Source organism: Saccostrea echinata, unplaced genomic scaffold (assembly GCF_033153115.1).
Source record: "Saccostrea echinata isolate AGI-Se365-2 ecotype Australia unplaced genomic scaffold, CSIRO_AGI_Sech_v1 ptg000017l, whole genome shotgun sequence".
In the NCBI taxonomy this organism is placed as follows: domain Eukaryota; kingdom Metazoa; phylum Mollusca; class Bivalvia; order Ostreida; family Ostreidae; genus Saccostrea; species Saccostrea echinata.
This window is the reverse complement of record NW_026889766.1, coordinates 2,841,549-2,858,324: the sequence shown is the minus strand read 5'-3', so window position 1 is coordinate 2,858,324 and position 16,776 is coordinate 2,841,549. Positions and strand designations below refer to the sequence as shown.

Sequence of the window (16,776 nt, the reverse complement as noted above, 5' to 3'; positions counted from 1 at the left end):
CCCTTGAAAAGGGGGGGGGGGGTTAAAAATATATGTTAGCTGATCCTTTGACAAATATTTTCCATTTATGTTTTCTATTAATTGTTTCATCTTTTTCTAATTTCAAAAATATCTCTCAATGTTATGATTACTAAGAAAGGTACCGTAGTAACAAATGTTAAGTGTAAACGAAAATCAGACCAGTAGAAAGCATTTTCAGTTTGAGGAGAGGGGGCAGAACGAAACATTTTCAGTTTTAAAACGTCATCAGACGTTAACGTTAATATAGAGGGGAATATCCATAATTTAGCTTTGTTTTCTATAGTATTTTACACTGTATATATATTTTGGCAAAACTATTGCCTCCCATCCACCCAACTCCTGGTTCCTATTGGCCAACCGTGAACGAATATCTGCTGGACTGACAATCACATATGTTGTAAGGATGTTTAGACCAGAATTTTCTAGTGGAGATTCCATTTAAATATTAATCTTAAAAATGTATGGTAACTATTAAAATATGTAACAGGGGCACCGCTTTGCAAAGCATCCCCTTGCAAAGAGCTGATCTATAAATCAAGGCAGCATTGACATTGATCCCGACGCAAATTACGTCACTTCCGTTTCGCACAAAGGGCAAACTAACCCATCCCCTCCAAACAAGCTAATTACTATATCCCCTCCAACTCCGTTGCGAGGGGATAATAAAAAGGTTATTTTCTGAATGTCGGTCTTTGTGCGAATGCGGACCTCGCAGGCTATGTCCGCTGTAACGCGCAAATTGGACAGATATTCAATCAAACACCTATAAATATCTCATGCGAACGAAATAATGCCATGCATGCGCACTACATCATATTTTTCAGCATAAGAAGTAAAAAAAAAAATAGAGGCACGTCTTAAAATATTTACCCTTCGACAAACAACGTCTTTTTTTTATTCTAATGGTTTACATTTTTCAAAAGGCTGCACATTTCGATACTGACAGCTACATGCATCACTGCTATCACTGTGCGATCTTAAGCTTAAGACACATCTTAGTCATTAGATAATTTTTGTGAAATGAAATATATGGAGATAACGAACAGTATTCAAGCTCAAAGGTCCATTAAACAATACAAAATAGGAGCAGAGCAAACACGGACCTCTAAACACCAGAGGTGGGATCAGGTGCCATGGAGGAGTGAGCATCCCCTGCCGACCGGTCACACCCGCCGTGTGCTCCTTGTCATGGTCGGGAAATAACGGAAAAATCCGTCGACAATTCAGTGTGTAAATAATGGCCTAACAATTAGTATGAAAAACGTCAGTCAGCATTTGACTCAATGATAAATTGTATTTGCTGACAAGGTCATTGTATCGACCATAGAACTTACGAAATGATGACTTTAAACGAGACAGCTGATTTTCTTGTTTCATCAACTTGTTTGTCAATAATTTACCTCGTTTTAGAAATTGTTCATACGTAGAGCATGCTCTTGCGTATCGAATCAACTGAGAGATATATACCCCGTATGCCGGTAATGAAGGTATATTGCTGCATAAGTAAGGGAAGTTGACGATTGAAAAGTTAAAGTCATCACGTTTATCATAAAGCTTGGTTGTTAGATTCCCATTAACGTCTTTTTCAAGTAAAATATCCAAATATGAAACAGATGTGTCAGACTCTGTGGTATCTTTTATCTCAAGCTCACCAGGATATATCGTATCGACATAAGAATGAAAATAGCCATTGTTAATTGACAATACATCGTCGATATATCTAAATGTCGAGTTGAAGGCCACAGCAAGTGTTTTCTTCTTTTCACGTACAAGATTTTGGACAAATTCTGCTTCATATGAATACAAAAAAAGGTCTGCTAATAACGGGGCGCAATTGGTACCCATGGGAATTCCAATAGATTGTTGGAAGACCTGGTCTCCGAAAACCACATAGATATTGTCAATCACAAACTCAAGCATCTTTTTAATGTCAACTTCAGAGTACTTGTGTGTACAATCAGAATGTTTTTTAACAAAATAATTTTGCAAATGACCAATGACAAATGACAATCTGATAAATGAAATCTGATAAATAGGTCAATGTAAAGTCTATTAAAAATCTTCCTTCGGACTTTCCAATGTTGTGGATTCAGTTTCATATAAATAGACTGTTTGGCAAACCAATTCACCCCATTGGCAGAAACTAATTACTATTTTTTTTTAATTCCACTTTGATCTTTAACGAAACCTTTAATTACCATTGTTTGTGGTGCCTAGGAATGACTGCTGACGGAACAGTATATATATATATATATATATATATATATATATATATATATATATATATATATATATATATATATATATATATATATATATATATATATATACATATGTTGGTGGGGGGGGGGCATCCGCGGTATTCTCCCAGTATGACCCCAGGAACTATTTTTATATGAAATGGGGTTCGTTTATAGGAAAATAAAGACAAACGCAATGCTGTTGTTGTGGATAAATATATTCGATCTCAGTATTATCAGTATTATCACAGCTCTGAAATATATGTAAAAAATCATAAATATTTTATAACAATACATACATGTAGATTACTTGCCAGATAGCACGGTCAAATCAAGAGTTATTTCCCTTGAATTGTGCTCATAGATGAAACATTAAGAGTTATCTTTCTTAATCAATAATCTGTACAATTAATGAGATCAAATTATACCAAACTCTTCCAGTATACATTTATTGACTGGGTTCGAGGGCAACATGCGTTTTGTCGGACCCAAGAACCAAACTGTTTGCCTGAGGCCCTTAGGCCGATGGCAAACAGTTTAGTTCGAGGGGTCGACATAACGCATTTTGCCCGAGAACGCAGTCAATAAATGTTTTGTTATACCTTTTATTTTTTTTTTATTTTATCATTATTATTTTTTGACATACATATATATATATGTCGAACACCAACGAATGAAAATGAGATTTAGCTTTACCGCCCATTATGTGACGTAAGCGGTCCAACATCTCATCGACAGGTCCAATATCTCACTCCGCGGTCAAACATCGATTTTTTTTATGCCCGCTCAGTAAAACATTAGAAATGTTAGACTTTTTTCAGAATTGATTTATATAGGAACAAAATTTAAAAATATAACAAACTGATATATTAAATCAACACTCTGAATATTTACAAAGTCAAAAAAATAATCACACAAACTGAACTTTCATACTTTATATTAGAATATTGTTATCTTGGAATTTAGCAGAAAACAATTTTATAGAGGTAATTTAATGAAATTAGCAAAAATTCTGTCCTGTCTTGGACATTGTCATAAATAAGTCAACATAGATAAATAAATAAGAAGAAGCCAATATATCTGCTCAGACCAAGATCTCAATCAAAAGTAATTAACGAAAACATAAAAGAGGTGGAAAACTTAAAACCAATGAAATCCATCTTGGCCCTGACACTACACAAGATATAAATAGAAAGGGACAGGGATTTAAATGACCACTGTGATGTCATACATCTATAAATAACTCGATAAACACAGAGTATGTAAACAGTTCCATGTCGATTTATTTCAATAAAGGAAATCCTGTAAAGTATGACAAAATAACTGAATTAATTAAATCCTGAAATATAATAATTAATATATGGAATAAATCACCCTCTTCATGAAATGACGACTGTAAAATAAAATGAAATCATATACAAAACATAGAATATCACTGAAAAATATATACACTTACCGAACTGACTGACTGACTTAACCTACTTATCTAACTAATTCTTACCTGTATTAATATCTATCAGAGCCTTTTCTACCAGTTCTTTACTGTTGTTGGAATGAAATACATTGCTGGAAGATCATGTCTGCAAATAATCTGCTCTCGCCTTCAAGTCTTGTTGTTGTTTTGCAGTTTGTTGATTTACTATATAGTCTCCACTAGTGATCCATGATGCTGCTTTCTTTACTCTTTTAGATCTTCTTGGTACTGTCTTTGGTATTTGTTGTTCATCAGCTGAGTTTTCATCAGCATTGGTATTATCCAAATCGTCTTTGTCAGCTTCTATCAACTGCTATTCTCACATTTATATAACAGTACTATAATGCTTTCCATTTAAAATGTTATAAAAGCAAAATTTTTTAAGCATTATATAAGTTTAAAACAGTAAGCAAACTTCAGTCCTTTACCTAAAAAAACCTTTTGCAATTTTCAATCAATTTGCAAGTTTCATTAGCTTGGGTTGAATCCGGAGTGGGACGACTAATATGGTACTTGACTCTAAAAATATGTAACTGTATGGAATGACACACAAAACGTCCGCCAGAGTAAAGTAGATTTTCTGAGATTGTCCTTTTTTTCTGTATGACTATTCTGACCCTGCTCTGAGGAAGAACCCCGCGGATCCAGCCCTGGAGGTTATGGGAACATAATTTTCATGATAGAGGGTTCCTTGTTCTTCTAGACCATGCACTTGGTTCATCTTCAAAAGGTACAAAGATATAGAGAAGATTTTCTAAGATTGAGCTCATTTTCACTATACAATGTATTAACTTTTGGCCCCCGCTATGTGGGTAATGAAATATGGGATTTTGGTAAAGGACTTCATGCTCTCTCTTTAACCATGCACTGTTTATCTTCAAAATATGTAGAAGTAAAGAAGATTTTCTAGCATAAAGTGCATTTACAATATATGACCATTTTGACTCTGCCGTGGGGGAAGAACCCCGTCTTTGGGGGTCAGGAAAAGTTTTGGTATAAAGTTTTTTTATGTTCTTTCTAATCGTACATTTGTACACTCAGTTAAACGTTAGGATGTGCACGAGTAGATTTTCTAAGATTAAGTACATTCTTACAATATGACTATTTTGACCCTTCCCCAGAAGAACTTCTGTCATTGAGGTCATGAGAAACATGGTAGAGGGCATCGTGCTCTGCTATACAATACACTCAGTTTATCTTCAAGACGTGTAAGAGCAGAGATTCTATGATTGAGCACATTTTAACTGTATGACCTTTGTGTTTCTTGCCCTAGGGGTCATGGAAAACACAATTTCGGAAAAAGTTTCAAGCTCCTTTCCATGCATTCAGATTTGCTTTAAAATGTACTGCAGTATAGAAGATTTTTTATCTATTTCCGCAGTCTTTGTCCCGTCCGTGGAGTCCCAGGTACAATGATTAAGAACTCGCAGTTTATATTTACCGGGTATATTATCCCTGCATGTTTTCATATGAAAACTGAATACAGTTAGTCAAGAAATATTTGAGCAGAAGTTATAAATATTCAATTTTACTAAGGAGATGAAACATAACAATTGAGGACAAAGACCAATGGCAATAAGTCACCTAGTTGACTCGAGTAGCCGTTCGGGGAACACACCGTCCTAACAAATTGTGTTTGTAAGAGTGAGAATAGGTCCACCTCCGCCAATTTAAATGCCTTAGATCTTTCATCTAAATGAATATCAAAGCATGTGAATGCACTTTAAATGTTTATTATTCCACAGAGAATGAATTACCAAGTTTGTGTGTATATCATCTATACTATACATCTAATCTTGTCATTTACTGTATATCATATTATCTTCAAATTAATCTTCCATTACAAGCAAACTCAAAAGAAAAAGAAAAATAGAAGAAACTTCACAAGATTCAAACTCAGCTTTAAAAAGAAATGTGTATATCAATCATAAATTGCAAAAAAACATGATACATGTATTTGAACACATATAATCAATGTACTACATATTTTCGAGAAATTTTTGTAGAATGAAGTAACATCAAATCAAGGGACTTTGTATGAGCAAAGAAATTCCAATTTGATAAAATCTAGAAAATCCTCTTTTGGAAATAAATAAATCTGTCAGCTAATTTTGACCTTATACAGTCATTATTCTGATAAAATCTACTTTAGTAACAGTCATTCAATCACCAAATTCATATGAAAGTGCAAAATGCAGTTAAAATAGAATTTAATATTAAATTTTCTAGAATGATTCTACATCATCAGAAAATCACAATATTAAATATAAAAAGAGCGTGACTAAAAACAACCTGTATATAAATAACTTTGAATTGCATGATTACTCAAATACTGTAGATGGACATAAAAAAAAATGACTAGCAATAAGTTTAAAATGTATTTTCTTCTTATATTGCACATGTATAACTCTAAAAAGCAAATGTTTACAAACACAGTCAATTTAAATGTTATTTGAATATTAACATTATGCTATAAAGCATTAACTAGTTAACAATCTAAAAAAAAGCAAAATTAAAAAAAAAAATACAACAAAGATAATTTTTCTGTTGTCATTTTCAGTTAATACTTTTGTTCTGAATAATGCAGGATTATTTGATTGCGAAATGAAAAATCAATCCTGTAAAACTGAAATGAAAAATCAATCCTGTAAAACTGAAGAACAATTGATGGAGCAACAATAAAAGACGTTGAGGAGTCCATGACCTTTCTGTTCACTTTTTACTTTTGTAAGCCTCTCAATCGACAATGATGACGCTATAGGGGGAATGACAAAGAAGAAAACAATAAGTACTATACATATTATGAAAACTAATTTGCAAAGAGAGATATCTCTTTTTTGTCTATCTTAAATTTGCTTTAGTGTAGCTGTCTTTCCCTTACTGAGTTTATCTATACACACCTAATCATCCCAATTAAACTAATAACATAACTTTATACCAAAAACGATTATTTCATTTATCAATTTTGAGATACTAAAACATTTAAGTTTTTCATACATCAGTTAGTACTCAACAAGTGACACTGAAATTCTTATACGTATAATAAATAACACGAGTGTTTCATATTAAATCAATGTCTAATCAAATACAAAAGTATCAACATTGTCATTCAAGATGGGCTCACAAAACTCCCTCCATGATTTAAACTTGTCCTCAATGAAATCAAAATCTTAGAGAATTTAAAATAAATATGGAGCTGAAAAAATCTCAAATATTTTACTTTCATTATAGATATCTTTATGCACATAAAATCATGTTCGGTTTCAAGAAAAATCAGTATAATGATGCATTACTGTACATGTATAACAATTCGAGGACATTCATTATAGCATGGAGGGTGATCGAAAGAAAAAAAAGTTTCATCCAGACAGTTGAAAGATCATATCCCCCACAATACAGTGCAGTACAAAAGAACTTGAACAAAAATCTCCTTTGTTAATACACATCAATATAGGATGTCCAAAAAAAATAATTATTAAAAATTGTGCAAAAAAAAAAGAAAAAAAAAACAAGTGAAAAAGGGTATTGTGTTAAAATAGTTTGATTTTAGCAAGACCAAAAACAAAATCTTTAACTTTCATTATCACATGATATTTGCAATAACTTTTATCACAACAAGTACATGGCAAAGTAATTAAATGAAAGAAATAAAACAAGTGTACTAGGATTTAAGCACATAACAAAGCCAATAAAATCACATCTTACAACATAACCATGGTAACTTACTTAGTATGATGGGTAGTCAATAAATTCACATCTTACAAACACAACCTTGTAAATTATAACGTGAAGCCAATAAAATTACATCTTACAAACACAACCTTGTAAATTATAACGTGAAGCCAATAAAATCACATCTTACAAACACAATTTGTTAACCTATAATGAAAGTTTAACATACTGTGTATTTACTAATGCACTGTCATATAGTAAAGTATAATTATATGTGTATTGCACTCTTCGAGTCCCTTGTCTTTGTACATTAAAATTTTTTTAAATACAAATGTAAATGAAATTTTATCTATCAAATAAGGGAAGAAAACAAAGTACATGTATTATATATATCAAGCAATCAAAACCCATGTATCAGCTGATTCTGTAAATTTATCAAGTTAATGGTAGTCCAGAATAAAAATCTGGATTTCAGTTTTAAAACCATGCTTTCACCTTTCGAAACATCAGAAACCAAAAAAAGATTTCCTAACTTGAATAAGCATGTTGTGTTTCTAACATCTCTTTGTAAAATAGACCATAGAGATAAACATTTATATAATTTTACTTCCACTTATTTAATTATTATACTTAATGAATGAACACTTAAATCCAAGACATTTACTAAATATTATAAATCATAACAAAATAATAAACATAGAGTTGATCACGACTATTATGAGAACTTGTTATGAAGCAGATGAAACTCGTCTTTGTCACTCAGAGGTTTGACAGCATCAACATGAACTAGTCCTTCCTGTGGCCCGTTCACACAGTAAAACCAACTCGAGTCAATCTCGGCGAGCACCTCAAAGTGGTCACCCTTCCTGTACGACAGCTGAGATACCTCACTCGACTCAAAGTCAGTGACTGTCTCTATGTACCTGAAACACAGATTGAAACACATGCAACACACTTAACTAAATTTTAAAAAAAAAAATATTATTTCATTTTTGGCAAAGACAATATAAAGAAACTTTTCCATAAACTGGACATTTATTCCCTTTATTGAACACATTTATATTACAAACTATTGACAATATGGTCTACTACTTATCAAATGTGAAATTTATTCAAATTGCTTTAGAAAATTATGTGCAAGTATGTCTTTCATGACACATAATTTTCATGATCAATAAGAAACAAAATGGATACAGACACATTTAGATAAATCTGTGTGTAACTGAATTACAGGAACCAGATGGACAGACAAATATAAGCCTGAATACAGTAATATGAGCTTGTTATGAAATCTCAGGGACAGATGATTTTGATTCGTTATAAACATATTTTATTATAGCGAGTGCAGCGAGTGGTGATTTGCCGCTCATCACTGCGAGCTTTTAAAGCATTGCCTGGACAAAGACAAAATTCAGACTATGCACATTGATCCAAATGAATTTTTTCCACAGTTACCTGTGGTCCCATAATGCTTAGCGAATTGCATCTCGCCTCAAACTACGTTCTCGCGGTAGCAACAAAAATTCAACAAAAAATAAAATTACCTTGATTTAATGGATATATAGTAGAGAGATAGTAGATTAAACATTTTTGATTAAAATTAGCACTGTTCAGACTTTGTTTTGGTAATGCAACATACATACGACGTCATATGACGTCAGAGTCTAGATGTTAGTATCAAATGTCACGTGCGGTTTGAGGAGCCAGATATAAATTAAAACTGAAAGGTATCTGCGCTCGCCCTAATGGTCGCACCGTCAACATATTAGTTTACAATTATATATTTAAGCCATGGGGAATGAAAATTACGGAGTTGTAAGGATCAATAATGACAATTCATTAAAAGCGTGTTCACCATAAGCATATTTTACTGTGCCTGTGCACAGATATAACAAATGCAGGATATGATTTTATATCAATCTGATTTAACAAACCTAAAGTCAGGCTTCATGAAGTCCTTGCTCGGACCTGGCTGTGTCGTCCCTTCACTCGCACACTGTCCCCCTCCACCCACAGCTTGATCTGGCAGAACAGGAAGTGCTGAGTTAGAGTTAATATCAAGCTCCACTGTCTGGGCCTCAGGAACTGGAGGTGTGCTTTTATTTTGGCTTTTCTCAGCAGTATATTTCTCAACAGAAGACCTGTGCTTTTTCTTTTCTTGACAAGGTGCTACAAGTGTTGGCCCTACCTCTAGAGATGCACATTCACTTGATGAATTTGACTCCACAGATTCAGATGGATCCTTACTTGGAAACTCGGTAGAGGAAATGATTCCTTCATGCTTATCCACTGGTGCTTTGGGTACTGTTTTAAGGGACCCACTCTTGTTTGTAGACACTTCTGAATTCTTTGATGAGTTTGTTTTAGTTTTCTTTGGTGACTGTACTGGGACTGGGATTTGACCTGCTGAGTGTGAATGCTTGACTCGAGTAGGTGAGCTGAGCACACTTGATGAGCTATAACCTGATGAGTCTAACACAAGGCTATTCCTCTGTGGCTTTTTGTTCTCAGACTTCTTTTGCAGTGTTGGGATCTTGCTGACTTTTCCTTTGTCTGTGAGCCTCCTCTGAGGTGACCCAAATTTTCTCGAGGGAGAATCCGCAGCCTTTAGTGGTACTTTTTCAGGAGTCTCTGGGACATTTCTAAGTTTCAGACTTAAATCTGAGGGTGGATTTCTTGCCTGTTTACTGGATGATTTATTATCAACTTTCTGTGAAAGATTTTTCCCAGCACACTTTTCTTCAATTTGCCTTGTATCTTTTCCCCCATTGTCCATCTTAGCCTCACTCTGAATACTTCTCGCTACAACATTCTCTGTTTTGGATTTCTGATTTTTTCGAGCATTAGCAAACTTCTGTTTCTGATATTCCAGACTATTCTTCAATTCCTTGTTTCCAGAAACAGGTGAGAGACTCTTACTTTCCTCTGATCCAGGTGACCTCTGACCTCCCTCATTTGGAACATTCCAGCTGTGACGTTTCGGTATCTGACTTTTAGGTACTGACCCAGTGTCCTTAGGAAGCAACAGCTTGTCAAAGAATTTAAGGATGCCTGACTTGGCCTTTGATGACACCGTCTCTACATTCTCCTTTGATGTAACTGTTTCTTTAGGCATTTTCTTTTCAGTGTTGGGCACAGCTGAATTTTTATTAACACTATTTTCAGAATATCTGTCTCTGGAAGTATTCATTCCTAATAATTTTTGGGCAATACCAGAAAATGAGTCAGACATTCCTTTCAGGTCTACCTGGTTAGCACTGCTTAATGGCCTTCTTTCCTTACTTGCAGTAACTTTACTTTCCCTAGGTTTTTGGATTTTTTCAACTTGCACGTCTTCAACATATTTACTAGGTTTATCACCAAAAGTATCAGACAAATTGACTGAAACCTCTTCTTTCTTCTCATCCATCCTGGATTCCAACTTTTGCTCTGGCCCATCATCACACACACTCCCTTTGATCCACTCCCAAGCTTTAGTTGAGATCAGACCAGTTCCATTCAAATTCATACTCCTGGCTGGTTTGGGGGGTGGAACCACAATTTCCTTCTCTAGGGAAGGGCTTATCAATGGGGACTTATTCCTACTTGGGCTCAAGGTAGGTGAGTGAGTGAGATATTTAGAGTTCTCCAAAACATACTCGAGTCCGAGTTGAAATGGAAGAACTGATAGAGGTTGTAAGGAGATGAGCATCTCATCATAAGCTCGCTCGTGACAGGTTCGACTCAGGACGATGACTCCATCAGAGTTGTAGAACTTGTCTGTCAAGCTATCGCTATAGCGTAGGTAACCCATCCAATAGTCCAGTAACCGCAGGCTGAAATAATACAGTATCAGTTTTATTTTATGTACAGTGAACCTGCTTGACTCATACTTCATCAAGCTATGAAAATAATTAAGTATATTTTATTCCTGATAAAATATATTGTATGTGTACTTATTTTAGTGGGCTTCATATTTTAGCAGCTTTGGCACAGACAATGATGTGCTAATTCATGAATACTAAGAATTCATTCCTTAATCCAATACACAACATGGACATGTGTAGCACTAATTCATGATTATGCAAACAACTCCATACCCAGTGATTGCACTAAATTTTAAATATGCCAATTTATGTAAATGTTCAGTAAATATTTAACAGATATAATTACATGTTTGAGATATACAAGGAATTACAGTGACCATATCATATTGAGATCATTCTTCTATACGTGGTTATTCACTCTCATACGTTGAATAAGACTAAGTCTGCCATTAAAATTTCTTTTTTTAATCTTTAAATAAATAAAACTTAATATTTAAAAAAGCTTACTTGAGAAGACCAAACAGAAAAGCTTCAAATTTGGCAGAACAGCTGGTCAGGGCGGGGTTACTCTTCAACTGCTGGACGAGGTCGTGGATAGCTCTGGTGTATGGACCTATATTGGAAATTATAGTACATTTAATAAACACTGAATAATATACAGAGATGATCTGATTATAATTATATTAAGGTAAACCTGGATTATTAAATGATTTAAAAATTTTCCAAATTGAAATTATCATACCGGTAGTTCAAGAGCATGATTGGCCATGCAAATAAGTGATTTAGTTTTTTCTTGACAATATCCCATGCACTGACATAAACAGTTTACAGTAGTGGTACCTTGTTCAGCGGAGATTTCTGCCACTTTCCAGACTGTGATGTTGACACGACCAAACATCTGGAAGCCATTTAGGAAGGGTTTGAGTCCGTCCCCAACTACCTGGTTCAGAGCTGGACACAGTCGGTTTAAAATTAGGTCACCAATTTCTGGTGTGTCTGCTGAACTACCCAATCGCAACTAGAAAAAATAAATTTATGTGTACAATTTTATAAAATACTTTATTTGTAAATGATTTGTTGTGCTTTATGAATTCCATGCTCTGTCATATTGTTATGATCAATATACTGCAAACTGTGAAAAAAAACCCCTGACAATGGCCATCTTTCTCATGCAATTCAATTATTTTTTTTTATGAAATGAAACTGAAAAATAATTTTCAGAAATTTGAAAGTTAAACAAAAATACGAGGGTTGTTCGAAAAGTTCGTGGACGACGTCAATCTTTGTTATACTACTTCCAAGAAATTTAAAATAAGCACAATATCATGTGTAAAAATATTTGTTTTGTTGATCTGTGAAATTTCATTCCATTCGATTTGATAGAAATTAATTTATTTCATTTTAAAACCAACATGTTTTGTAACCATGGCGCACACTTAAAAGCAATGTAACGTCAAAAACATAGCGTCAAGAGTTTCTTAAAAAATTTATCGGTATACATTCACACAGTATAGTCCAATACCCACCTATTAAAAACCTTTTTCAATCACTTGACATTTATTTTTCTAACAATTGTTCTCGTTTTATAATTTCCTTTGTTAATGTTTAATTTCTTTTACCGCTTAACTGTGCTTTCACAAGATGAGCAACTTTGAAGCGCCTACGTCTTTCAATGACGTCCTAACTTTTAAAAGTTTTCGTTCAGATTTTTACAGTTAAACCGTTTCTTCACAGATTGTCCTTGTCCGATACAGAGTCTCAGTCACTCAAATACCGCCTCTACCATTTACACACACATGCACTACGTGCTTGTGGCATAGTTTCTGATTCCTCCAACATTTTTAGCGTTTATTGATGATTATCCCCAAGTATAACACAAAACTACATCGTTACCTGCTGCTCCGTGACGTTCTACAACGTCATCGATTTTGTCGTTTTCAATGAGGACTACCTATCTTCTCAAATTGATCTCTTTTTACCGAAGCAAAATATTAAGCCATAATTTGGAATACGAATCGATGTAACAGTTATTAATTTAAACGTCTAGGATTTTTTTCGTTTTTGCTCCATTTTACAGAGAAGATGACTACAGACATTATTTAGTGCATTGTTTGTAAATTACTAAATTTTGACCTGCGCCGCGATCCGATTTTTGCAGTTTTTAATTCTGGATAAGTTTTAAATAAATCAGGATATTTTTGAAAAATTTAAAACAAATCATTTAAATTTATTGTTAAAATATTTCTACCAAATTTGGATAACATAAATTATGACATTAAATAAACAAGAGGCCCATGGGCCACATCGCTCACCTGAGCACATTGGCTAGGCAAAAGCACAATCAGTTCAGTATTGAAAAGACTGGGGGAGGGGGGGGCTTGAATTTTAAACTACCTGATGATGCTTCCATGTCAATATAACAAATGGCTTTGTTGTACTTGAGAAGATTTTTTAAAAAAAAAATCCCATATATTCCTTTGTAAAAATTTGATCCCTCATTGTGGCTCCTCCCTATCCCAGGGGTCATCATTTGAACAAACTTGAATCTACACTACCTGAGGATGCTTCCATATCAATATGACTAAACATAGCTTTTCTGTTCTTGAGAAGAAATATTTTTTCTATATGTTCTTATGTAAAACTTTCCTTCCCCCATTGGGCCCCATCCTACCCCTGGGGGTCATCATTTGAACAAAATTGAATCTACACTACCTGAGGATGCTTCCATATCAATATGACTAAACATAGCTTTTCTGTTCTTCAGAAGATATTTTCCTTTATATTTCTATGTAAAACTTCGATCCTCCATTGTGGCTCTGCCCTACCCCCGGGGGTCATGGTTTGAACAAACTTGAATCTACACTACCTGAGGATGCTTCCATATCAATATGACTAAACATAGCTTTTCTGTTCTTCAGAAGAAATATTTTTTCTATATGTTCTTATGTAAAACTTTCCTTCCCCCACTGGGCCCCACCCTACCCCTGGGGGTCATCATTTGAACAAAATTGAATCTACACTACCTGAGGATGCTTCCATATCAAAATGACTAATCATGGTTTGCAGTTCTTCAGAAGAAGATATTTTCCTTTATATTTCTATGTAAAACTTTGATCCTCCATTGTGGCCCCGCCCTACCCCCGGGGGTCATGGTTTGAACAAATTTGAATCTACACTACCTGAGGATGCTTCCATATAAATATGACTCATCATGACTTTGCTGTTCTTGAGAAGAAGATTTTTAAAGATTTTTCCTATATATTTCTATGTAAAACTTTGATCCTCCATTGCAGCCCCGCCCTACCCCCGGGGGCCATGGTTTGATCAAATTTGAATTTACACTACCTGAGGATGCTTCCATATAAATATGACTCATCATGGCTTGCTGTTCTTGAGAAGAAGATTTTTAAAGATTTTTCCTATATATTTCTATGTAAAACTTTGATCCTCAATTGCGGTCCCGCCCTACCCCCGGGGGTCATGGTTTGAACAAACTTGAATCTACACTACCTGAGGATGCTTCCATATAAATATGACTCATCATGGCTTTGCTGTTCTTGAGAAGAAGATTTTTAAAGATTTTTCCTATATATTTCTATGCAAAATTTTGATCCTCCATTGTGGCCCTGCCCTACCCCCGGGGGTCAAGATTTGAACAAATTTGAATCTACACTACCTGAGGATGCTTCCATATAAATATGACTCATCATGGCTTTGCTGTTCTTGAGAAGAAGATTTTTAAAGATTTTCCTATATATTTCTATGTAAAACTTTGATCCTCCATTGTGGCCCCGCCCTACCCCCGGGGGTCATGATTTGAACAAACTTGAATCTACACTACCTGAGGATGCTTCCATATAAATATGACTCATCATGGCTTTGCTGTTCTTGAGAAGAAGATTTTTAAAGATTTTTCCTATATATTTCTATGTAAAACTTTGATCCTCCATTGCAGCCCTGCCCTACCCCCGGGGGTCATGATTTGAACAAATTTGAATGTACACTACCTAAGGATGCTTCCACATGAGTTTCATCTTTCCTGGCCCTATGGTTCTTGAGAAGAAGATTTCTAAATGATGCCATTATTTTTTCAGTAATTCCTAATTATCTCCCCTTGAAAGAGGGCGTGGCCCTTCATTTGAACAAACTTGAATCCCCTTTACCCAAGGATACTTTGTGGCAAGTTTGGTTGAAATTGGCCCAGTGGTTCTTGAGAAGAAGTTGAAAATGTGAAAAGTTTACAGACAGACAGACAGACAGACGGACAGACAGACGGACGCCGGACAAAATGTGATCAGAAAAGCTCACTTGAGCTTTCAGCTCAGGTGAGCTAAAAAGATATGACATAAGTCCACGAACTTTCCGAACAACCCTCGTATCTACTGTGTACAGGGAAATGTTTGCCCCGTTTTATTTTCACCCCTTTAGCCCTAGTCGCAATTGAGCAAATTTAAGAATAAAAGAAAATATCATTATCTCTAAAACAGAACTGTGTCTGGGCAAATTCAAAATGGGGCAAAATTGTTTGCAGGTGTGAAATGGCAAAAATAAGATGGGGCAAAATTAACCCCTGTATACAGTATCTGTGATTCCTACTTTGACAACATCATGCAGTGCACTGATATGGAAAAGGATTATTACTATAAAATATCAATATACACATTATTAATTCCTGCTAGCTTGTAACACAAGGTTTGATTGGTTTTCTGTGCACCCGGCTTGAGCTGGGGGTAAATTATGTGATACACAATGCACAGTTTCTCTATCACGAAAAGCAAATACATGTAACATGACGTCACATATTGAAGACGTAGTAAATCTTATTGATAGTTGCAAACACCATTGATTAGATATGGGTTTACAACAAATTTATTTGCTTACAGTGTACATTGGAAATAAATTCGTTATCTATGTCCAATCAAGGGTGTACAGGGATTAACCTCTGACTGTTTTCCATACACCCTTCGGCCTTCATCCTAAGGGTCTGTATATCCGTTTTTTTTGGTGATGATCTATTTTTCGGATTTTTTTGTGATCATTTTTAATTCGCAAAAAATAAAACACACAGAAATTATATTGGTTACTGTGTGCCATAAAAACGTTACCATTTTTTTAAATAAAAAAATTTTAAATCGCAAAATAAAAACAGAACTAATCTACCCTTTTTTCTCAAAATTTGCAACACGCAAAAAAAAAAAAAAAAAACCCAGGACAGACGGTATGTGGAATACAACCCTGGGTTAATCCCTGTACACCCTTGACTGAACATGGATAACTAACATCTTCCGAGTTATTTTCAGTTAAGCACATTACCTTGTCAAATGGGTTTTTGGCCGTGCTGAAATGATTCAAGATGACCTCTGATACCTGACACACCTCTATCAACATACCTACAATGTCATCAAGTGTATTTTAAATAGCAATTTTAATTTTCACACATCAAATACATTAAATATTTTTACTTTTAACAATGGAAAGTGGATAGTGTTGAATAATCGGAGAAAAATCATAATCGATAATCGGTTGTAATCGGAAACACATAATCAATTGATAATCGGCTATA

At 34.6% G+C, this 16,776-nt stretch overlaps 1 protein-coding gene across 2 annotated transcripts in view; it reads right to left on the bottom strand.

The window, feature by feature from the left end:
* Window positions 1-5,452: 5,452 nt before the first annotated feature.
* Window positions 5,453-16,776, bottom strand: part of LOC133189134 (uncharacterized) — a 29,812-nt gene continuing 18,488 nt past the window's right edge. Inside the window, exons 4-9 of one of the 2 annotated variants that reach the window (XR_009721413.1) lie at window positions 16,527-16,603; window positions 12,054-12,231; window positions 11,721-11,826; window positions 9,342-11,222; window positions 7,557-8,330; window positions 5,453-7,506 (exon numbers count right to left, since the gene is read on the bottom strand). Coding sequence is in view for 1 of the 2 variants with exons in the window: in XM_061324547.1 (XP_061180531.1) it covers window positions 8,123-8,330; window positions 9,342-11,222; window positions 11,721-11,826; window positions 12,054-12,231; window positions 16,527-16,603 (2,450 nt within the window). In the remaining variant the exon portion in view is untranslated. Of the gene's footprint in view, window positions 8,331-9,341; window positions 11,223-11,720; window positions 11,827-12,053; window positions 12,232-16,526; window positions 16,604-16,776 lie in introns of both variants that reach the window. The other variant, XM_061324547.1, reaches the window with a different exon arrangement.